The following is a 22,537-nucleotide window of genomic DNA, read 5'->3' on the forward strand; positions in this document are numbered from 1 at the left end:
CAGGGTCCATTGCGGCACCATGGGGACCCTCTTTGTCACTGGGGCCCATTGTGACATTCCAGGACCCCCCGTGGTCCCCAGGGCCCATTGTGACATCCTGGGGACCCTCTTTGTCCCAAGACCCCATTGTGACATCCTGTGGACCCCCCATTGTCCCAAGGGCCCATTGTGACACCATAGGGATCCCCTTTGTCCCCAGGGCCCATTGCGACATCCCAGGACCCCCCGTTGTCCCCAGGGCCCATTGTGACATTTTGGGGACCCCCCCTTGTCGCCAGGGCCCATTGCGACATCTTGGGGACCCCGTTTTTTCCCAGGACCCACTGTGGCACCATGGGGACCTCCTTTGTCCCCAGGGCCCATTGTGATATCCGAGGGACCCCCTTGTCCCCAGGGCCCATAGTGTCACCTTGGGGACCACTCTTGTCACTTGGGCCCATTGTGACACCATGGGGACCCACTATGTGCCCAGGGCCCATTGTGACATTCTAGGACTCCCCATTTTCCCCAGAGCCCATTGTGACATCCTGGGGATCCCCCTTTGTCCCCTGGGTCCATTGTAATGTCCCAGGACCCCCTTGTCCCCAGTGTTCATTGTGAAATCCTGGGGATTCCCTTTGTCCCGAGGGCCCATTGTGGCACCATGGGACCGCCTTTGTCACTGGGGACCATTGTGACATTCCAGGATTCCACTTTGTCCCCAGGGCCCGTTCTGACACCGTGGGGACCCCCATTGTCCCCAGGGCCCATTGTGACATCCTGGGGATCACCCTTTGTCCCAAGGGCCCATTGTGACGGGGTGGGGACCTTTTTTGTCTCCAGGGCCCATTGTGACATCTTGGGTACCCCCTTGTCCCCAGTGTCCATTGTGACATCCTGGGGACCCCCAATTGTCCCAGGGCCCATTGTGACATTCCAGGACCCCCCTTGTCTCCAGGGCTCATTGTGACATCACAGGACGCCCCTTTGTCCCCAGGGCCCGTTGTGACACAGTGGGGACCCCCCTGTCCCCAGGGCCCATTGTGCCATCCTGGGGACTCTCTTTGTCCCCAGGGCCCATTGTGATATCCTGGCGACCCCCGCTTTGTCCCCAGGGCCCATTGTGAACATCCTGGGGACCCCCTTTGTCCCCAGGGCCCATTGTGACATCCCTGGACCCCCCATTGTCCCCAGGGCGCATTGTGACATTCAGGGGACCCCCCTTTGGCCCCCGGGGCCCATTGTGATATCGTGGGGACCGTCTTTGTCCCCAGGGCCCATTGTGACACCATCAAGACCCCTCTTTGTCCCCAGGGCCTATTGTGACATACTGGGGACCCCCCCTTGTCTCCAGGGCCCATTGTGACGTCCGAGGACCCCCCCTTGTCCCCAAGGTCCATTGTGACACCGTGGGGACCCCGCTTGTCCTCAGGGCCCATTGTGACATTCAGGGGACCTCTCTTTGTCCCCAGGGCCTATTGTGACATCCTGGGGAACCCCCTTGTCTCCAGTCCCATTGTGATGTCCCAGGACCCCCCATTTTCCTTAGGGCCCATTGTGAAATCCGGGGGAACCCCCCCTTTCTCCTCAGGGCCCATTGTGACGTCCTGGGGACCCCCCTTTGTCCCCAGGGCCCATTGTGACGTTCAGGGGAACCACCTCTGTCCCCAGGGCCTATTGTGACATCCTGGGACACCCCCTTTGTCCTCAGGGCTCATTGTGACGTCCCAGGACCCCCCATTGTTCCCAGGGCCCATTATGAAATCCTGGGGACCCCCCCTTTGTCCCCAGGGCCCATCGTGGCACCATGGGGATCCCACCTTTGTCCCCAGGGCCCATTGTGACAGGGTGGGACCCCCCTTGTTCCCAGGGCCCATTGTGACATCCTGAGGATCCCCCATTGTCCCCAGGGCCCATTGTGACATTCTTAGGATGCCCTTTGTCCCCAGGGCCCATTGTGATATCCCAGGACCCCCCCTTGTCCCCAGGGCCCATTGTGACATCCTGGGGACCCCCTTTGTCTGCAGAGCCCATTGTGACATCCTGGGGAGCCCCCTTTGTCCCCAGGGCCCATTGTTATGTCCAAGGACCCCCCGTTGTCCCCAGGGCCCATTGTGACATCCTGAGGATGCCCTTTGTCCCCAGAGCCTATTGTGACATCCTGGGGACCCCTCTTTGTCCCCAGGGCCCATTGTGACAGGGTGGGACCCCCCTTGTCCCCAGAGCCCATTGTGACATCCTGGGGACCCCTTTGTCACCAGAGCCCATTGTGATATCCTAGGGACCCCCGCTTTGTCCCCAGGGCCCATTGTGACATTCAGGGGACCCCCCTTTATCCCCAGGGCCCATTGTGACATCCTTGGGACCTCATTTGTCCGCAAGGCCCATTGTTGTACCATGGGGACCCCCTTTGTCCCCACGGCCCATTGTGACAGCGATGACAGCGGTGTCAGTGATCAGGACACGGAACCACGGGCGCAGCTCCATGCGGTGCTTTATTCCAGCGCTGGGAAACCCGGGGTTCGCACCCAGAGCTTCCAACAGCTGATTCAGACTCCACCTTATTTATACAAGTTGGTCACATACATATTCCTTATGACCCCTGACAACCATGAGCACATCCCACACCTATTCTAACACAAACTGTCTGTCTAAGAGATGTTAAGCAACAGTCGCATGTTTATCAGTTATTTCTAAGGTACCAACTTGAAAAGAATATATCATAAATGTATGTCAGCCTTAAGAATAAGGCTTGGTTGCAGCTACCTGCTTTAGAAGAATATATCATAAATGTATGTCAACCTTAAGAATAAGGCTTGGTTACAGCTACCTATAAAGAATATATCGTAAATCTACGTCAACTTTAAGAATAAGGTTTGGTTACTGTCTTAAAGTTAATCCAACCGTAACAGATCAGTGATACCCAGGGATCCAACCGTAACAGATCAGTGACACCCAGGGATCCAACCGTAACAGATCAGTGATACCCAGGGATCCAACCGTAACAGGTCAGTGATACCCAGGGATCCAACTGTAACAGATCAGTGACACCCAGGGATCCAACCGTAACAGGTCAGTGATACCCAGGGATCCAACCGTAACAGGTCAGTGATACCCAGGGATCCAACTGTAACAGATCAGTGATACCCAGGGATCCAACTGTAACAGGTCAGTGATACCCAGGGATCCAACCGTAACAGGTCAGTGATACCCAGGGATCCAACCGTAACAGATCAGTGATACCCAGGGATCCAACCGTAACAGATCAGTGATACCCAGGGATCCAACCGTAACAGATCAGTGATACCCAGGGATCCAACCGTAACAGGTCAGTGATACCCAGGGATCCAACCGTAACAGATCAGTGATACCCAGGGATCCAACCGTAACAGATCAGTGATACCCAGGGATCCAGCTGTAACAGATCAGTGATACCCAGGGATCCAACCGTAACAGATCAGTGATACCCAGGGATCCAACCGTAACAGGTCAGTGATACCCAGGGATCCAACCGTAACAGATCAGTGATACCCAGGGATCCAACCGTAACAGGTCAGTGATACCCAGGGATCCAACCGTAACAGATCAGTGATACCCAGGGATCCAACCGTAACAGATCAGTGATACCCAGGGATCCAACCGTAACAGGTCAGTGATACCCAGGGATCCAGCTGTAACAGGTCAGTGATACCCAGGGATCCAACCGTAACAGGTCAGTGATACCCAGGGATCCAGCTGTAACAGGTCAGTGATACCCAGGGATCCAACTGTAACAGATCAGTGGTACCCAGGGCAGAGCCAGCCAAGGCCCATCCCATACCTGTTCCAGAAGGGAACACCTTGTAAAACCGATCCCGTCACTAACACCTGCGGCTGAACTTCATCAAATGCCGAGATCAGAAGTTTCACGGCACCAGCTGCAACCTTGAGGAGACGAGATCGCCAAGATTTCCAGCAAAAAGGGGGCGCCAGGCCGGGTTCAACCGCCTTGGCCGCTTGGGTCCCACCAGTTCCTCACAATGAGCCAAAGGGGCAAAGCCCACTGTGAGGAGGCTGAGGAGCCTTCATCCAAAGACCCCAAGGACCCCTCCTCAAATGCACCCAGTGCCACTGCGCAGGAGAACAGGGGGCTCAGGGCTGTGGAAACGGTTCTGAGATCACCTCATGGACATGCACAGTTCTGGGGTCATTATGAACACTTACTGTAATTAACACACTTCCTGTTGTTAAAGGTGTGCGTGTTGGGCCGAGCGAATCTCCCGCGCACCCAGCGCTGTTTCGCTTGTGCTCTCATGAACCCGCGTTTAAACAACACAATTAAAGAATTGGATTAAACAGCAGCGAGAGCCCGCAACGGACGACGGCGCCACCGCGGGGCTGCGCGGGGGCTGCACTGCGCAGGCGCGGAGCCGTGTCGGGAAGGGGAGGGACTTCCCGCTGGAAGCGGCACAGCCAATGGGCATCAGGAGGCCGCCTCCAGGCCAATGGCGGCTCGGGACGGGTGCTGAGGGACGGTGACGAGCCGGCTGTGTGGCCAATGGGGGTGCCGGGGGCGTGGCCAGGCAGCCCGCCCCGGGAGCAGCGGCCCGGCCGTGGCGGTTCGTCCCCTCCTGCCGCCGGAGCGCCGCTGCCACGGGCGGGTCCTGCGGCTGCAGCGGCTGCGGGGGCGGGCGGGGGGCCCGGGGCTGCGGCCCCGCTGGCCGGGGCCGGGCGGTCGCCGTGTTGCCCCCGGGCGGTCGCCGTGTTGCCCCCGGGCGGCAGTGGGGGGGGCCCGCTGGTCGCCCCCGCAGTTCCGCGGTTGAAAATCCTCCTCACACCGCGCTGGGACCGCGATCGCCGCCAGTTCCGTCCTGGGTGAGCGGCGGGGACGGATTTGGTTGGTGCGGGGGTTGTGGGGGGCGCGGGGCGGGTCTGGGGGTGCAGGGGAGCTGTGGGGGTTGGGGTGCAGCCGGCAGGAGGGACCAGGTTTGGGGGGCCCTGGGTCCCTTTGCGGGGGAGGGGAGGCCCTGCTGACCCTGCCTCCCCCAGCAAATCCCCCTGCGGGGCTCCCCCCGCCCCCCCGATCGGTCCCCGCCCCCCGCGACTCCCTCAAGTCCCCCTGAACCTCAATGCCCCTTTTTGACCCCAAAACAGCCCCAAATGTGCCCCCCAATGTCCCTTTAACACACCCTCCCCCCAGCCCCCCCGCACCGAGGCCTCCAGTGTATAAATTAAATGTGTAACATTAAACGCGACATTTGAGCGTTAACTAAAAAACAACAAATGTTGAAGTTTCGTTGAGGTTTTTGTTGAATTTTGGTTTCACGGAAGGGAGCGTTGTTGGAAATTTACTGGGATTAATGTTTTGCTTTAAAAACTTTTTGTATCTCAAAAGTGACCTGAACAGTTTGATAAAGAACATTTCAAATTAAATTAATTTCCCATTAAATTTCTTGGGATTAAACGTCCGTCAGAGGCAGTGGTGCTTAAACCCCACTTCGTTGGTCCCTCTCCGCATTAAAAATCCATCATTAAACAGTTAAATATTTCCCGTAATTAAACCCCTGTGATCTACATTCTGTAGTTTAAAAATGCGGTGACTGAGCGGTTGAACAGCCGATATCGCTCTGAGCGCGTGGCTCAATCTCTTGATTTCGGGCTCAGCTCAGTTCATCCCCACCAACCCCGTCGCCGTTCATGGGAACGTACCCGGGTGGATGGAGGGGGCGGGCGGTGGGTGTGGGCTCCCTGGGCTTCAGCAAAGCCTCTGACACCGTCTGCACAGCATCCGCACAGCTGAGCTGGGGAGGGGTGCTCTGGGCAGTGGGGAGTGGGGGGTGCAAACTGGCTGAGAGGGAGAAGCCAGAGAGTGGTGGTCAATGGGCAGAGTCCGGTTGAGGCCTGGATCCAGTGCAGGGCCTCAGGGGCCAATATTATTCAATATATTCGTTAACGATTCGGATGAGGGAATTGAGTGACTGTCAGCGAGTTTGCTGGGGACACCAAGCTGGGAGGAGTGGGTGACCCTGGAAGCTGTGCTGCCATCAGAGACCTGGACAGGCTGAGAGCTGGGGGGGGATAACCTGGTGAGATTTAACAAGGGGAAGTGCAGAGTGCTGCACCTGGGCAGGAACAACCCCAGGGTCAGTATAGGCTGGGAATGAGCTGTTAGAGAGCAGGGTAGGGAAAGGGAGCTGGGGTCCTGGGGACAGCAGGGTGAGCATGAGCCAGCACTGGGCCCTTGTGGCCAGGAAGCCAATGGGACCTGGGGTGGGTTAGAAGGGGGTGGTCAGTAGGTCAGAGAGGTTCTCCTGCCCCTCTGCTCTGCCCTGGGGAGACCACCCCTGGAATATTGTGTCCAGTTGTGGCCCCTCAGTTCCAGAAGGACAGGGAACTGCTGGAGAGGGTCCAGCGCAGCCACCAAGATGCTGAAGGGAGTGGAGCATCTCCCGTGTGGGGAAAGGCTGAGGGAGCTGGGCTCTTTAGTTTGGAGAAGAGGAGACTGAGGGGTGACCTCATTAATATTTATAAATATATAAAGGGTGAGTGCCAGGAGGATGGAGCCGGGCTCTTCTCGGTGGCAAACAATGATAGGACGAGGGGCAATGGGATCAAGCTGGAACACAAGAGGTTCCACTTAAATTTGAGAAAGAACTTCTTCCCAGTGAGGGTGGCAGAGCCCGGCCCAGGCTGCCCAGGGGGCTGTGGGGTCTCCTTCCCTGCAGACATTCAAACCCCCTGGACATGTTCCTGTGCGACCTCTCCTGGGCGTTCCTGCTCCATGGGGGGATTGGACTGGATGAGCTTTCGAGGTCCCTTCCAGTCCCAAACACACCGTGATACTGTGATACTGTGATTTCTGTGCTAAATCCTTTCCTTTCCCCCCGTGCCAGTGGGGGGGACCCAGAGGACCCACCCAGGCCCCCCCAGGTTTGTGGGAGCAGCACTGGGGAGGGGGTGCTTTTTCCCCCAGCTACGAATATAGAGACAATTTGTACAAAAGCTCTAAAGTGGGGGGACGGCAACTCAGGGACCCCCAAACCACCACAGGGGGATCCACATCACCCCATGCGCCCCATCACTTTTGGGGTGTCAGAGCCCCCCCCCATGCAGCTGCCCCTCGGGGGTCCTGGGTGGGTTGTGAGGTCCCTGGGGGCTGGAGGGGAGAAAGGGGGAAACCTGGGTTTGGGGGGGGGTCCCAGGGGTTCTTGCGAGTGGGTCTGGGGGGGTCTCAGTGGTTTCTGGGATCCCTGGGGGGTCCCTGAGATCAAAAAGAATTTGGAGGCTGGCAGGGAACTTTGTGAGGGGAAGATTGAAACATCCCTTTTCCCTCTGTTTCACAGCCCCAGCTTCTCTTCTCTGCCCTTCCTCCTCTGCCCTTCCTCCTCTGCCCTTCCTCCTCTGCCCTTCCTCCTCTCCCCTTCCTCCTCTCCCCTTCCTCCTCTCCCCTTCCTCCTCTCCCCTTCCTCCTCTCCCCTTCCTCCTCTCCCCTTCCCTCAGAACCCCATTCTGGTTTGGGATGAAGGGATCTCTGGAGATCATCCAGTCCAACCCCCCTGCTCCCGCGGGGTCCCAGAGCAGATCACACAGGATCCCAGGGGTCTGAATGTCTCACAGAAGGAGACTCCACACCCGCTCTGGGCAGCCTGGGCCGCGCTCTGGCACCTCCCAGCAAGCAAGTTTCTCCTTCCGTTCAGATGGAGCCTCCTGGGTTTCAGTCTGTGCCCGATGCCCCTCACCCCGGCGCTGGGCACCACTGAACAGAGTCTGCTCCATCCTGACACCCACCTGAGATATTGATCCCATTGATCACATCCCTCTCAGCTTCTCTTCTCCAGCTCAACAGCCCCAGCTCTCTCAGTCTCTCCTGATCAGAATGATGCTCCAGACCCCTCAGCATCTCTGTGTCCCTCCACTGGACTCCCTCCAGTAACTCCTTGTCCTTCTTCAACTGGGGAGCCCAGAACTGGACCCAGAACTGCAGATGCAGCTTCCCCAGGGTGGGGCAGAGGGGGAGGATTCACCTCTCTCACCTGCTGCTCACACTCTTCTTAATAAATATCCCCCAGGTACCCTCGGCCTCGTGACCACAAGGACACATTGGTGACTTGTGGCCAACCTGATGTCACCCAGAACTCCCAAGTCCTTCTCGCAGAGCTGCTTTCCAGCGGGTCCACCCCCAAACCGTGCTGGTACTGGACCCCTGCTGCCCCAGGAGGGGCCGGTATCGCCCCGGTATCGCGATGGGTGGCACCAACAGCCCTGGTATTGCGATGGGTGGCACCAACGGCCCCGGTATCGCGATGGGTGGCACCGACAGCCCCGGTATCGCGATGGGTGGCACCGACAGCCCCGGAATCGCGATGGGTGGCACCGACAGCCCCGGTATCGCGATGGGTGGCACCGACAGCCCGGTATCGCGATGGGTGGCACCAACGGCCCCGGTATCGCGATGGGTGGCACCGACGGCCCCGGTATCGCAATAGCGAGCACTGATGGTCCTGGTATTGCGACAGGTGGCAACAACAGCGCTGGTATCGTCACAACAGCAGTGACGACGGCCCCGGTATCGCGATGGGTGGCACCGACGGCCCCGGTATCGCGATGGGTGGCACCGACGGCCCCGGTATCGTGATGGGTGGCACCGACAGCCCCGGTATCGCGATGGGTGCCACCAACAGCCCCGGTATCGCGATGGGTGGCACCAACAGCGCCCTAACGTGGTGCTCATCAGTAAGAAGGGAGGGAAGGGGGTTGCAGGGCAGCCATCGCTCGGGGTCTGCGGGATCTCCCTGTGCTTGTGGGAGCCCACGAGTCTTTGCATCACGCCTTGCGTTTTATTCTCTCTTCCTCTTTCAATTACTTATCTCACTTGTGTTTTTTTATCTTAGCCCATGAGTTTTCTTACTTTTGCTCCTCATATTCTTCATTCCCATCCTACTGAGGGGTGCGTGGGGCTGCTCTGCCAGCCCCGGCTGCCCCACCGCAGCTCCCCAGGCCCTCACGTCTCCCATCCCAGCAACAGCAGTGGCCGCGGCACTGATTTCTTTCCTCTCCCTTTTGCAGCCTCCTTGCGCTCGTCCTCTCCACGCCGATCTCTCCTGGCTTCCTCCAGCTGCTGTGTCCTCTGGGTAAGTGCAGCTCGACCCCTCCCAAGATGCTCTCGAGTTGGCTGGGGTTTCTAAAACAGAGGGAAAAGGGATGTCTCACTTTTCCTCAGGCAGAGTTTCCTCCCAGACCCCTTTTACCCCCTGCGCTCTCCACAGACCCCAGTTACCGTTTCTGTTCGATGGGGAACATCTCACTGTGCTGTGCATGGCCAAGACGATGAGGACTCTGGACAGGAAATCCCTTCCAAGCGCAGCTTTCCTCTCACCGTTGGGCAGCGACAACAGCCCCGGTATCGCGACAGCAGCACCGACGGCCCCGGTATCGCGACAGCAGCACCGACGGCCCCAGTATCGCGACAGCAGCACCGACGGCCCCGGTATCGCGACAGCGGCACCGACAGCCCCGGTATCGCGACGGGCAGCAGTGATGGAGCTGGTATTGCGACGGCAGCACCGACGGCCCTGATATTGTGATGGGCAGTGACAGGGGCCCTGGTATCGTGATGGGCAGAACCAACAGCTCCAGTATCGTGATGGGCAGCACTGACGGTCCCGGTATTGCGACGGCAGCACCGACAGCACCGGTATCGCGATGGGTGGCACCAACAGCCCCGGTATCGCGAAGGGCGGCACCGACGGCCCCGGTATCGCAATAGCGAGCACTGATGGTCCTGGTATCACGACAGGTGGCAACAACAGCGCTGGTATCGTCACAACAGCAGTGACGACGGCCCCAGTATCGTGATGGGCAGCAATGATGGTCCTGGTAGCGCGATGGGTGGCACCGACGGCCCTGGTATCGCGATGGGTGGCACTGACGGCCCTGGTATCGCAATGGGTGGCACTGATGGCCCCGGTATCGTGATGGGCAGCGACAATGGCCCCGGTATCACGATGGGTGGCACCGACGGCCCCGGTATCGCGATGGGTGGCACCAACAGCCCCGGTATCGTGACAGCAATAAATCTCAAGACCTCCCAAAATAAATCCCCCTTCCATCCCTCCTGGTGTGACAAGACCCTTAATTAACTTTTCATTAATCAAACAACTCAACCCCCCCGTTGTCACAAATCGCTGCATTAACGAACTTCAACTCATTCCAGAACCCAGTTTATTAAGCAAAGCAGAAAGCGCGTTAAATAGAAAGAAAAACACCAAAACCCCTGTTTCTCGGCTCAGATCGGGGCGCTTTACGGCACCATTTTGCCACCATTTCCCTTTCCGGTTCTTCCCACCGCGAGCAGCCGCTGCCCGTTGATCTCACAGCGGCGTTTTTTCCCAATCTCGCAGGATTTCAGCCCAATTCCGGCCCCGTTCCGTGCACCCCCTGGTGCCGGAGATGACGATCGGGCGCCAGCTCTTCCCATCAAACCCGATGCCGAGAAACCAAACCCCCCGCGGTTGCTTCTTCAAACACGCGCAGATTCACCCCTTTTCTCCCCAAAAACCCCCTCTGGATGCGCCGTCCGGTGGGAAAGCCGACGGTGGTTTCGGCGCGGGGGTTTCCTGAGGGCGCAAACCTACCCCGGGCGCTGCTCCGGCGCCGCGATCCCCATTTCGGCTGGTTCCTCCATTTTAAGGCGCTTCGGGGGCGGCTCGGTCCCGGCTTGCGGCTCCGGCATCGCCATTTCGGTTGGTTTCTCCTCTATTTTCATGCATTTTGGTGGTGGCTCGGTCTCAGCCGGCGGTTCCGGCGTCACAATCGCCATTTCGGTTGGTTTCTCAATTTCCAAGTGCTTCAGGGGCGGCTCGGTCCCGGCCCGTGGCTCTGGTGCCGCAATCACCGTTTCGGCTGGTTCCTCCTCAATTTTCAGGTATTTTGGTGGTGGCTCGGTCCCGTCCTGCAGCTCCGGTGCCGCAATCCCCATTTCGGCTGGTTCCTCCTCAATTTTCAGGCGCTTTGGGGGCGGCTCCATCCCAGCTTGCAGCTCCGACTCCGGCATCGCCATTTCACCTGGTTTCTTGATTTCAAAGCATTTTGGGGGCGGCTCGGTCCCCACCTGCAGCTCCAGTGCCACAATCACCATTTCAGCTGCTTTCTCCTCAATTTTAACGCATTTTGGGGGCGGCTCGGTCCCGGCCGGTGGCTCTGGTGCTGGCACCACAATCTCCATTTTAGCTGGTTTCTCCTCAATATTCAGGCACTTTGGTGGTGGCTCAGTCCCGGCCTGAGGCTCTGGCTCCGGCATCTCCATTTCAGCTGCTTTCTCCTCAATCTTCACACACGTTGGGGGCGGCTCGGTCCCGGCCTCTGGCTCTGGCTCCGCAATCGCCTTTTCAGCTGCTTTTTCCTCCATTTCCAGGCAATTTGGAGGCGGCTCGGTCCCGGCCTGCAGCTCCCGCACCGGCATCGCCATTTCGCCTGTTTTTTCCTCAATTTGAAAGCATTTTGGGGGCGGCTCGGTCCCCACCTGCGGCTCCGGTGCCACAATCACCATTTCCGCTGGTTTTCCCTCAATTTTCAGGCACTTTTCGGGCGGCTCGGTCCCGGCCTGTGGCTCTGGCACCGCAATCTCCATTTCGGCTGCTTTCTCCTCAATTTTCAAACACTTTGGCGGTGGCTCAGTCCCGGCCTGCAGCTCCAGTGCTGCAATCTCCATTTCAGCTGCTTTCTCCTCAATTCTTAAGCGCTTCAGGGGTGGCTCAGTCCCGGCCTCCGGCTCCGGCATCGCCATTTCCGCTGGTTTCTCTTCAATTTTAAAGCGCTTCAGGGTGGGCTCGGTCTCAGCCTGCGGCTCCGGCGCTGGCGCCGCAATCACCGTTTCAGCTGGTTTGTCCTCAATTTGCAGGTATTTTGGTGGTGGCTCAGTGTCAGCCTGCGGCTCCGGTCCCGCAATCACCATTTTGTCTCGTTTCTCCTCAATTTCCAAGCATCTTGGAGGCGGCTCAGTCCCGGCCTGCGGCTCCAGAACCGGCGCAGCAATCGCCATTTCAGCTGGTTTCTCCTCAATTTCCAGGCCCTTTGGGGGTGGCTCAGTGCCATCCTGCAGCTCTGGTCCCACAATCACCATTTTGGCTGGTTTGCCCTCAATTTTGAAGCACTTTAGGGGCAGCTTGGTCTCAGCCTGCGGCTCCAGCGCCACAGTCACCATTTCAGCTGGTTTCTCTTCAATTTTCACACATTTCAGGGGTGGCTCAGTCCCGGTCTGCGGCTCCAGCGCTGCAATCACCATTTCAGCTGGTTTCTCCTCGATATTCAGGCCCTTTGGGGGTGGCTCGGTGCCATCCTGCAGCTCCGGTCCCGCATTCACCATTTCGGCTGGTTTGTCCTCAATCTTCAAGCATTTTTGGGGCGGCTCGGTCCCCACCTGCGGTTCTGGCACCGCAATCTCCATTACGGCTGGTTTGTCCTCAATTTCCAAGGATCTTGGGGGCGGCTCGGTGCCATCCTGCAGCTCCGGTCCCGCAATCGCCATTTCAGGTGGTTTCTCCTCAATCTTCAAGCACTTTATGGGCAGCTCGGTCCTGGCCTGCGGCTCCAGAACCAGCGCAGCAATCACCATTTCGGCTGGTTTGTCCTCAATTTCCAAGCCCTTTGGAGTCAGCTCGGTCCCCGCCTGCAGCTCCCGCGCCCGGTGCCACCTCATGTGTGCGTTCTTGCCCCGCATCGTGGCAAACGCCCTGGAAACGGGGCGGAAAACCCAGGTTTTAGTGCTTTTTGGCTTCACCCTCTCTGGGTGCGTTTTGGCGCGGGTCCGGCGCCGTTTCTCGGCTCCGCGCCGGGTGGCTTTAACACCTTTTAACCTCTTTATCCCCAAATAAGCAACAACTCACCTGCCGCACTCCGTGCATGGAAAGGACTCCCCGGCGCCCTCATTTTGGGCCATTTGCTGCTTCATTTTGGCCCTTTCCTCGGGCGAGGGACGGGGCTTCTTCTTCGGGGGCTGGAAAGTGGCCTGGAAAGCAGAGATTCCCCTCATTCCCCCCTTTCACCAAAGGTCGAGAGCGCTGAGAATAAACCAGCTTGGAAACAAGACCCTATGGAACAGCCCATAGAGACAACTCAGCCAGGTGAGGCTAAAAGAGCCAAAACCGGCTCTTTTTGTGACACAAACCACCGCTTTTTGGCAGGGAACGCACAGCAATTCCCTTCGGCGGCGAAGCCAAAACCACAGAATATCCCCCAAACCATTCAAACCCCACCAGGATCGTTAATACCTGGAATCACTGCAATCAACCTGCAGCCAATCGAGCCCATTTCGGGCCCAAAAAGCCGCTTTTTTGGCCTCAAGGCGGTTTTCCTGCAGCGCAAATTCTGTGTAAACGCGTTTTCTACCTTCTCCTCGGCCTTTTCCTTGTTTCTCTTGGCTTTTTTGCCCGTCCCTTTTGCTCGGTAGGACTTGAGTTTGGTCGTTTTCTTCCAGATGTAGTAATATTCAACACACTGGGCCACAGTCTTAGTCTGGACCTAAGCGAGGGGATAGGGGCGGTTTAGGATGGAAACGCCGCGGTAAATCACATTTACGCCTCGTTTTGTCTCATTCCGGTGCCTTTTTTGCAGCGTTAAGCAGCAAAATGACATTTGGAGAATGGGAGTTCGATGCGTGACTCAAAAACGCGGCTTTTTGGGTTAAAACCCGATGATTTTGGGGGATTTACCTTCTTGTGGATGCGATAAAAGTCCTTCTTGTGGGTGGCAAAAGCACGGTGGAAAAGCTGCTGCTCCAATGGCGTCCACGTGTCCGAGCCTGCGGGGCAATGAGCGGGTTCGTTATGGGGAACGCAATTAGCAAACGGGGCGGGGGGGTCGTTATCGGCAGCCCAAGATGTTTAAATCGGCGTGGAAAGGGTATCGTGGTGTCTGTTTGTGTCCTGGGGGGGAATGGGCCCCGTTCCTCGTTTACCTGCGTAATGATAATTGGCCAGAGGGTCCGATTCGGACTTGGGGGGCCCCCCCGAAAGCAGCATCTCCAGCGCCTTCTGCAAGAGGAAGAGGCTCGGGGTTCGCCTTCCATTCGGAGCAGGACGCCCCAAGTTGTGATTTTGGGGGTTTTGGGGTGATATCGGGGGGTTTTGGGGAGATATCGGGGGGCTTGGGGAGATATCGGGGGGTTTTGGGGCGATATCAGGAGGTTTGGGGGTGATATCAGGGGGTTTTGGGGAGATATCGGGGGATTTGGGGTGATATCGGGGGGTTTTGGGGAGATATCAGGAGGATTTGGGGTGATATCGGGGGGTTTTGGGGAGATATCAGGAGGTTTTGGAGTGATATCGGGGGGTTTGGCGGTGATATCGGGGGGTTTTGGGGTGATATCAAGGGGTTTTGGGGAGATATCAGGGGGTTTTGGGGTGATATCGAGGGGTTTTGGGGTGATATTGAGGGGTTTTGGGGAGATATCAGGGGGTGTGGGGTGATATCGAGGGGTTCTGGGGTGATATCAGGGGATTTGAGGAGATATCAGGGGGTTTTGGGGTGATATTGGGGGGTCTGGGGTGATATCGAGGTGTTTTGGGGAGATATCGGGGTGTTTTGGGGAGACATCGGGGGGTTTTGGGGTGATATCGGGGTTTGGGGGTGATATCGGGGGGTTTTGGGGTAACATTGAGGGGCTTTGGGGAGATATCAGGGGGTTTTGAAGAGATATCGAGGGGTTTTGGGGAGATATCAGGGGGTTTTGGGGTGATATCGAGGGGTTTTGGGGAGATATCGAGGGGTTTTGTGGTGATATCGGGATTTGGGGAGATATCAGGGGGTTTTGGGGTGATATCAAGGTGTTTTGGGGAGATATCAGGGTGTTTTGGGGAGATATCAGGGGGTTTTGGGGTGATATCAAGGTGTTTTGGGGAGATATCGGGGTGTTTTGGGGAGATATCAGGGGATTTTGGGGTGATATGAGGGGGTTTTGGGGTGATATCGGGGTTTTGGGGTGATACCGGGGGGTTTTGGGGTGATATCGGGGGCATGGGGGTGATATTGGGGCTTTTGGGGGTGATATCGGGTGGCTTGGGGGTGATATTGGGGGGTTCTGGGGTGATATCAGGGGGTTTGGGGAGATATCGGGAGATTTTGAGGTGATATCGGGGGGTTTTGGGGAGATACTGGGGGGGTTTGGAGTGATATCGGGGGGTTTTGGGGAGATATCATAGGGTTTTGGGGTGATATCGGGGGGTTCTGGGGTGATATCAAGGGGTTCTGGGGTGATATCAAGGGGATTTGGGCAGATGCCAAGTTGTTTTGGGGAGATATCGGGGTGTTTTGGGAAGATATCAGGGGGTTTTGGGGTGATATCGGGGGGTTTTGGGGTGATATCGGGGGGTTTTGGGGTGATATCGGGGGGCTTTGGGGAGATATCGGGGGTTTTGGGGAGATATCGGGGGGTTTTGGGGTGATATCAATGGGATTTGGGGAGATATCAGGGGGTTTTGGGGTGATATCGGGGGGTTTGGGGTGATATCGGGGACATGGGGGTGATACTGGGGCTTTTGGGGATGATATCGGTGGGTTTGGGGTGATATTAGGGGGTTCTGGGCTGGTATCAAGGGGTTTTGGGGAGATATCAGGAGGTTTTGGGGTGATATCAGGGGGGTTTGGGGAGATATCGGGGGTTTTGGGGAGATATCGGGGGTATGGGGGTGATATCGGGGGGCTTTGGGGGTGATATCGGGGGGTTTGGGGGTGATATCAGGGGGTTTGGGGTGATATCGGGTGGTTTTGGGGTCACTCACCATCAGGTCGCCGCGCGCCGCGTGCAGGCAGTGCAGGGCCAGCTCCAGGTTGGGGACGGCGCCGGGGACGGCGCTGGAGCTCCCAGGGACAGCACTGGAGCTCCCGAGGATGGCACTGGAGCTCCCGGGGATGGCACTGGAGCTCCCAGGGACGGCACTGGAGCTCCCGGGGACGGCACTGGAGCTCCCGAGGATGGCACTGGAGCTCCCGGGGATGGCACTGGAGCTCCCGGGGATGGCACTGGAGCTCCCGGGGATGGCACTGGAGCTCCCAGGGATGGCACTGGAGCTCCCGGGGATGGCACTGGAGCTCCCGGGGACAGCACTGGAGCTCCCAGGAACAGCACTGGAGCTCCCGAAGATGGCGCTGGAGTTTCCAGGGATGGCACTGGAGCTCCCGAGGATGGCACTGGAGCTCCCGAGGATGGCACTGGAGCTCCCAGGGACGGCACTGGAGCTCCCGAGGATGGCGTTGGAGCTCCTGGGGATGGCACTGGAGCTCCCGGGGACGGTGCTGGAGCTCCCGGGGATGGTGCTGGAGCTTGCCATGGACAGCAGGGTCAACACTGCAACCGACACGGGGTGGGGGAAACGGGGTGATGGGACATGGGGATGTTGGGGTTCGGGGGGGAAATGGGGTGATATGAGGTGGGGATGTTGGGGTTTGGGGGGGAAAGGGGGATGTGACATGGGGGTGTTGGGGTTTGGGGAAAGGGGGATGTGACATGGGGGTGTTGGGGTTTGGGGAAAGGGGGATGTGACATGGGGGTGTTGGGGTTTGGGGAAAGGGGGATGTGACATGGGGATGTTGGGGTTTGGGGAAAGGGGGATGTGACATGGGGGTGTTGGGGGAAAGGGGGATGTGACATGGGGGTGTTGGGGGAAAGGGGGATGTGACATGGGGGTGTTGGGGGAAAGGGGGATGTGACATGGGGGTGTTGGGGTTTGGGGGTGGAAATATGGGATCCAACAAGGAAAAGCTGGGGTTTGTCAAGGAAAAGCGTGATACGACAATGGGTACGATTCAAGGAAAAGTTGGAGTTGGTCAAGAAAAGATGCGATATGATAAAGGAAATGTTGGGGTTTGTCAAGAAAAGGTGCGATAGGACAAGGAAAAGTTGGGTTTTGTTGAGAAAAGACGCGATAGGACAAGGAAAAGTTGGGTTTATGTCAAGAAAAGACAATAGGACAAGGAAAAGTTGGCTTTTGTCACGAAAAGACACAATAGGTCAAGGAAAAGTTGGAGTTGGTCAAGATAAGAACCAATAGGACAAGGAAAAGTTGGGTGTATGTCAAGAAAAGACGCGATAGGACAACAGAAACGTTGGGTGTATGTCAAGAAAAGACGTGATAAGACAAGGAAAAGTTGGGTTTTGTTGAGAAAAGATGCGATAGGACAAGGAAAAGTTGGGTTTTGTTGAGAAAAGACGTGATAGGACAATGGAAACGTCAGGGTTGGTCAAGAAAAGGTGCGATACAACAATGGGTACGATACGAGAAGGAAAAGTTGGGTTTATGTCAAGAAAAGACGCGCTACAACAAGGAAAAGTTGGGTTTTATCAAGAAAAGTGTGATAGGACAAAGGAAACGTCGGGGTTGGTCAAGAAAAGGTGCGACATGATAATGGGTACGATACGAGAAGGAAAAGTTGGGTTTTGGGGACAAAAGGTGCGATACGGGACAGCGGAAAACGAGCCAACCAGGTGGAGCGGAGAGCAAGAAACACACGGAAAAACGTCACTATTTCTAACCAAAAGGCAGCGTTGGGAGCCCCAAGAGCAGCGACGACCCCCCCGGGGCCCAGGTGGGGTGGGCCAGGCACCCAATGCGTGCGATACCTGGGTCGGGCGCCTGCGGGTCGGTGTCCATGTCCCCCCAGGGCTTCCAGACCAGCTCCGCGCGCTCCTCGTCCTGCTGCGCCTGCGCTGGGTCGCGCAGGGCCGGCAGCTCCGCCTGGAAGCCGCTCCCCACGTTGATCTGCCTGGAGAGGGGACGGGAGGCGGTGACGGGGACCGCGGCGGCGCGGCGGGGGGGACGGGGGCGTTCTGAGCGCTCACGGCATCATCGTGCTCCGATCGGCACCGAAACCGCGCGGTTCGGCCGAAAACCACAGGGATTCGCTCCAAGACGCGGCAGAGTGGGAGAGACGCCCTGCGAGGGCTCGGAACAACAAAGCGTTGCCGGGGTTCCGCCGCGACATCAGCGCCGCCGGTGACATCAGCGCCTCGTGTTCCGTTCGGAATGGACGTCAATGGGTCCTGGCGGGCCAAACGAGGGGCAGGAAAAGCGCGACGCACCCGTTTTGCGCCCGTTTTTGGTGGTTTGGGGACTCACGGCCGGATGCTGATTTTGGGGGCGTCCTTCACCAGGCACAATCCCAAGTCGCCGTCCATTCTGCCTGCGGGATATTGAGAAATAAGGGGGGAAAAGCAAGGCTCAGGATCAAAATCATCGTGCCGAGACCGTTCCTCGGCATCACAACCACAAATTGTCCCAATTCCCATCGTTTTGGTGAAATCGGTCGCTGATGGATCATCCCAATGGGGTTTTGCAGTCGATCGCAGCACTCGGGTGGTTTTTACACCCGATATCACAGCGAAACGCTGGGGGGTTGTTTCCATCCCATATTCCACAAAAGCACCCATTTTGGGGGTTTTTGGGGAGCACGAGCTCTGCGTTTGTCACCACAAACCAGCGAGGGGACGCCGAACCCAAACCGGGTTCACCGGGCGGTTTTACACCGGGATCGCTCGGCCCGGGTTGAGATAAATCCCCCATAAACCACAACCATAAAGCGGGGTGTTCCCCCCAAAGCGCTACGTGGGGACATCCGCATCGCACCGAATTAACCCCGCGGGGCGGCCGAAAGCGCTTCAATCCCGGTGTCGGGATCACGAGGGGTTTTGGCCTCCGTCGCCTTTTTGCTGCGAGATCTTCCCATCCGGAGACGCATTTTCGGTGATCTGGGCAACATCGAACGAGAAAAGGGTTAAAGGTGGAAAACGCACAAAATCACACGGGCGTTTATCTGCTTTTCCTCCTTTTTTGGCTCAAAAGCAAGCGGCGAACCCCAAAATGAGGGGTCTGGGGACCCACCAGTCCTGCTGATGCTTCCTCCCTTTCACCCAACTCGAGGCGATCGCCGGGTTCCGTATTTCGGATCAATAACCCAGCGGGAGCCTGGAGCCTCCCAGAGCCCGTCCCTGGGGTAGCGGCCGCCGAGCGCGTCCCCATAGCGTTATTTGGGTGTAATTTGGGGGGTTTTGGGGCACGTAGCACCCTTGGTTCAGCCAGGGACACACACACGGGTGCTCCGGGAAGCGACTCCGGCGCCGCCGGTTGCCGAATCATCGCACAACCATCCAAGTACTCCTCACCCACCTCGTTCCTTGTCACTGGAACCAACACCGGGATCACCAGGGGGGTTTTCAGACAGTGTCGGGGGTTCGGAGGCGCCGTTTCCATCTCCCAACGATGGTTTCGCGGTGTTTGCATCGCCCGCGTCGCGCACCTGAGCACAAACGGAACCGGGAGCGTCGGTGGCGCTGGAGGATATCAAAGCGCTTTGCAAACTGCTCTTCCCAATTATTTCTCCGTTATATAACGAGGATAATAAAACCCGCTACGCTAAACACGACCCAAACCGGGCGGGAGCGCGCAACGTGAATCTTTACACTGCAGCGATTCCCTGTTTCTCGTTTTCTCACCCCGTCGTCTCCACTCAATCGGCAGCGACGTTCACAAATCATCCAGTTACGCACAATTTGGTAACGACCCCCGCAAAGGGCTTCGACGGCACCGCCGTCCCCCCCGCCGCCTTCGCTCAGATCCCCGCTCAATGAGCAGCACCCATGGGTGCCCGTTACCTGCCCCCTCTCGGCGTCCACCGACCACCCGTGGTTCCGGCACATGGAGACGCCGCCATCCTCAACCGGAGCAGCCGCCAAGTGGCTAAAGTGACAAAAATCAGGATAAATAGGTAAAAAAATCAACATGATAAAGCCGCGGCGCTTTTAGAACAGATGGCGTAGTCGGCACTGAAGCTCCAGGCAGGTGGAGCTTGCCCGGTGGAATCAATCGGCGTTCGGTCTCAAAGGTTTCAACCCAAAAGGGTTAAATAGCAAGGATTAATAAATACTGACCCTCATTAATAATTACTGATTGTCATTAATAAATAGTGACCGTCACTAATAAATACTGATCGTTATTAATAAATACTGACCATCATTAATAAATACTGATCATCATTAATAAATACTCACAATCATTAATCGATACTGATTGTCATTAATAAATACTGACTGTTATTAATAAATACTGATCATCATTAATAAATACTCGCCATCATTAATCAATACTGATCATCATTAATAGTGACGGTCATTAATAAATACTGATCGTCATTAATAAATACTAACCATTATTAATAAATGCCGATCACCATTAACAAATACTGATCATCATTAATAAATAATAATCATCCTTAATAAATACCATCATTAATCAATACTGATTGTCATTAAGAAATACTGACCGCCATTAATAAATACTGGCCGTTATTAATAAATACTGGTGGTTATTAATAAATACTAATTGTCATTAATAAATACTAACCATCATTAATAAATACTGGTTGTTATTAATAAATACTGATCACTATTAATAAATTATGACCATCATTAGTAAATACTGATCATTAGTAACCAGGCTCAGGTTGGGCTCCAGGTTGGGCTCAAGGCTCAGATTGGGCTCCAGGTTGGGCTCCAGGCTCAGGTTGGGCTCCAGGTCAGGCTCAAGGCTCAGGATGGGCTCCAGGTTCAGGTTGGGCTCCAGGTTGGGCTCCAGGCTCAGGTCGGGCTCCAGGCTCAGGTTGGGCTCCAGGTCGGGCTCCAGGCTCAGACTGGGCTCCAGGTCGGGCTCCAGCGCTTCCCCGCAGAGCAGCCCGGGGCTCTGGGCAAAGCCACGCAGCTCGTCGCCCAAGGGAAACAGGTCCATGGTCACCGGGCTCCAAACACCCCGGAGCAAAAACCAGAGCGGCCCCAGGACACCCGGGCTCCCAAAGAGCCTGGAAAAGGGACACAAAGAGTTAAATTGGGGGGAGTGAAGTGGCTGCTGATGCTGAGAAACCCCCGGGGGTTCGGGGCTGGGGGGAAAGGGGGGATCTGTATGAAAACTGCTCTGGGGAAAAGGGGGGAAGGGGTTGGGCTGCACGGGAATGGGAGGAGGGACGGGAAAACGGGAGAGGGAAACGGGGAAGAGGGAAAAGGGGGGAAAGGGGGAAAAAGGGGGGAAAGAGGGAAAAGGGGGAAAAAGGGAAAAGAGGGGAAAAGGGGGGAAAGAGGGAAAAGGGGGAAAAAGGGAAAAGAGGGGAAAAGGGGGGAAAGAGGGAAAAGGGGGAAAAAGCAAGGAAAGAGGGAAAAGGGGGAAAAAGGGGGGAAAGAGGGAAAAAGGGGGGAAAGAGGGAAAAAGAGGGAAAAAGCGAGGAAAGAGGGAAAAGAGGGAAAAAGGGGGGAAAGAGGGAAAAATAGGGAAAAAGCGAGGAAAGAGGGAAAGGGGGGGAAAAGGGAAGAAACAGGGATAAAGGGGGAAAAGAGGGATAAGATGGAAAGAGGGGGGAAGAGGGAAAGGGGGGAAAGAAGGGAAAAGAGGGAAGAGGGAAAAGGGGAGAAAAGGGGGGAAAGAGGAAAAAGGGGGAAAAGGGGGGAAAAGGGAAAAAGGGGGAAGAGGGAAAAGAGGGGGAAGAGGGGGGGAAGAGGAAAAAGAGGGAAAAAGGGGGCAAAGAGGGATAAAGGGGAAAGAGGGAAAAGAGGGAAAAAGGGGGGAAGAGGGAAAAGGGCGGAAAGAGGGAAAAGAGGGATAAAGGGGGAAAGAGGGAAAAGGGAGAAAAGGGGGGGAAGAAGGAAAAAGGGAGAAAAAGGGGGAAAAGAGGGGGAAGAGGGAAAAAGGGGGGAAAGGGAGAAAAAGGGGGGAAACAGGGATAAAGGGGGAAAGAGGGAAAAGAGGGAAAAAGGGGGGGAAAAGGGGGAAGAGGGAAAAGGGGGGAAAGAGGGAAAAGAGGGAAAAACGGCGGAAAGAGGGAAAAGAGGGAAAAAGGGGGGGAAGGGAAAAAGGGGGGAAAGAGGGATAAAGGGGGAAAGAGGGAAAAGAGGGAAAAGGGGGATGAAAGAGAGAAAAAGTCTGTGGGGGGATTGATGGCGGATCCGCCCCAGCCCCGGGGTCTCTCCTGGAGGGGAGGGACGGGCGGGCTCCAGCGGGGGTGCTGAGGAGATGAGGGGACACGAGGGGACCCGAGGGACACGAGGGGACGATGAAGGGACCCGAGGGACGCGAGGGGACACGATGGGACATGAAGGGACACGAGGGACCCGAGGGGACGCGATGGGACATGAAGAGACGCGATGGGACATGAAGAGACACGAGGGACCCGAGGGGACGCGATCTCCTCACCCGGTGTTTCCCGCCCCGGCGCTTCCCGCCCGCCGGCGCCGCGGCCACGCCCCCTCGCCGCCGGCCACGCCCCCTCGCCGGCGTCACGTCCGGGAGTGTGTGGCGGGAAAAGGCGGGAGGGAGGAGAGGGAGGCGCCGCCGTTTTGGTGGAGGTTGTGAGGGGAGCTGGGGGTCGGCGGGAGGGGCATTGGGGGTCGGTGTGGGGGGAGGAATTGGGGTCGGTGTGAGGGGCATTGGGGGGCCGGGGGGGGACATTGGGGGTCGGTGTGAGGGGGGGATTTGGGGGGCAGTGTGGGGGTGGGGATTTGGGGTCGGTGTGAGGGGGGAATTGGGGGGCGGTGTGGGGGAGGAACTGG

The 22,537-nt window shown here is 57.0% G+C and overlaps 2 protein-coding genes and 1 long non-coding RNA gene across 3 annotated transcripts; 1 reads left to right on the forward strand and 2 right to left on the reverse strand.

The window, feature by feature from the left end:
* Positions 1 to 4,541: 4,541 nt before the first annotated feature.
* Positions 4,542 to 10,070, forward strand: LOC139826169 (uncharacterized; the record flags this gene model as incomplete). The annotated part of the gene is made up of 3 exons (XM_071801189.1): positions 4,542 to 4,833; positions 9,025 to 9,089; positions 9,225 to 10,070. Coding segments are annotated over 3 exons (667 nt in total), but the record flags the coding sequence as incomplete, so codon positions are not given.
* Positions 10,071 to 10,476: 406 nt separating this feature from the next.
* LOC139826170 (uncharacterized) lies at positions 10,477 to 18,494 on the reverse strand. The gene is made up of 10 exons (XM_071801190.1): positions 17,792 to 18,494; positions 17,573 to 17,715; positions 16,182 to 16,300; positions 15,956 to 15,975; positions 15,735 to 15,912; positions 13,913 to 13,988; positions 13,668 to 13,756; positions 13,345 to 13,476; positions 12,843 to 12,964; positions 10,477 to 12,689 (listed from the first exon to the last, which is right to left on the reverse strand). Exons 1-10 carry the CDS (start codon positions 17,950 to 17,952, stop codon positions 10,589 to 10,591), a joined length of 3,141 nt encoding a protein of 1,046 aa, XP_071657291.1. The 5' UTR covers positions 17,953 to 18,494; the 3' UTR covers positions 10,477 to 10,588.
* Positions 18,495 to 18,582: 88 nt separating this feature from the next.
* Positions 18,583 to 20,724, reverse strand: LOC139826187 (uncharacterized). Its single transcript, XR_011736184.1, has 3 exons — positions 20,439 to 20,724; positions 19,601 to 19,685; positions 18,583 to 19,245 (listed from the first exon to the last, which is right to left on the reverse strand). It is a non-coding gene; the product is annotated as an uncharacterized lncRNA (long non-coding RNA).
* Between the last annotated feature and the right edge of the window lie 1,813 nt (positions 20,725 to 22,537).

The sequence above is a fragment of the Patagioenas fasciata genome, chromosome 36, assembly GCF_037038585.1.
Source record: "Patagioenas fasciata isolate bPatFas1 chromosome 36, bPatFas1.hap1, whole genome shotgun sequence".
NCBI lineage: Eukaryota > Metazoa > Chordata > Aves > Columbiformes > Columbidae > Patagioenas > Patagioenas fasciata.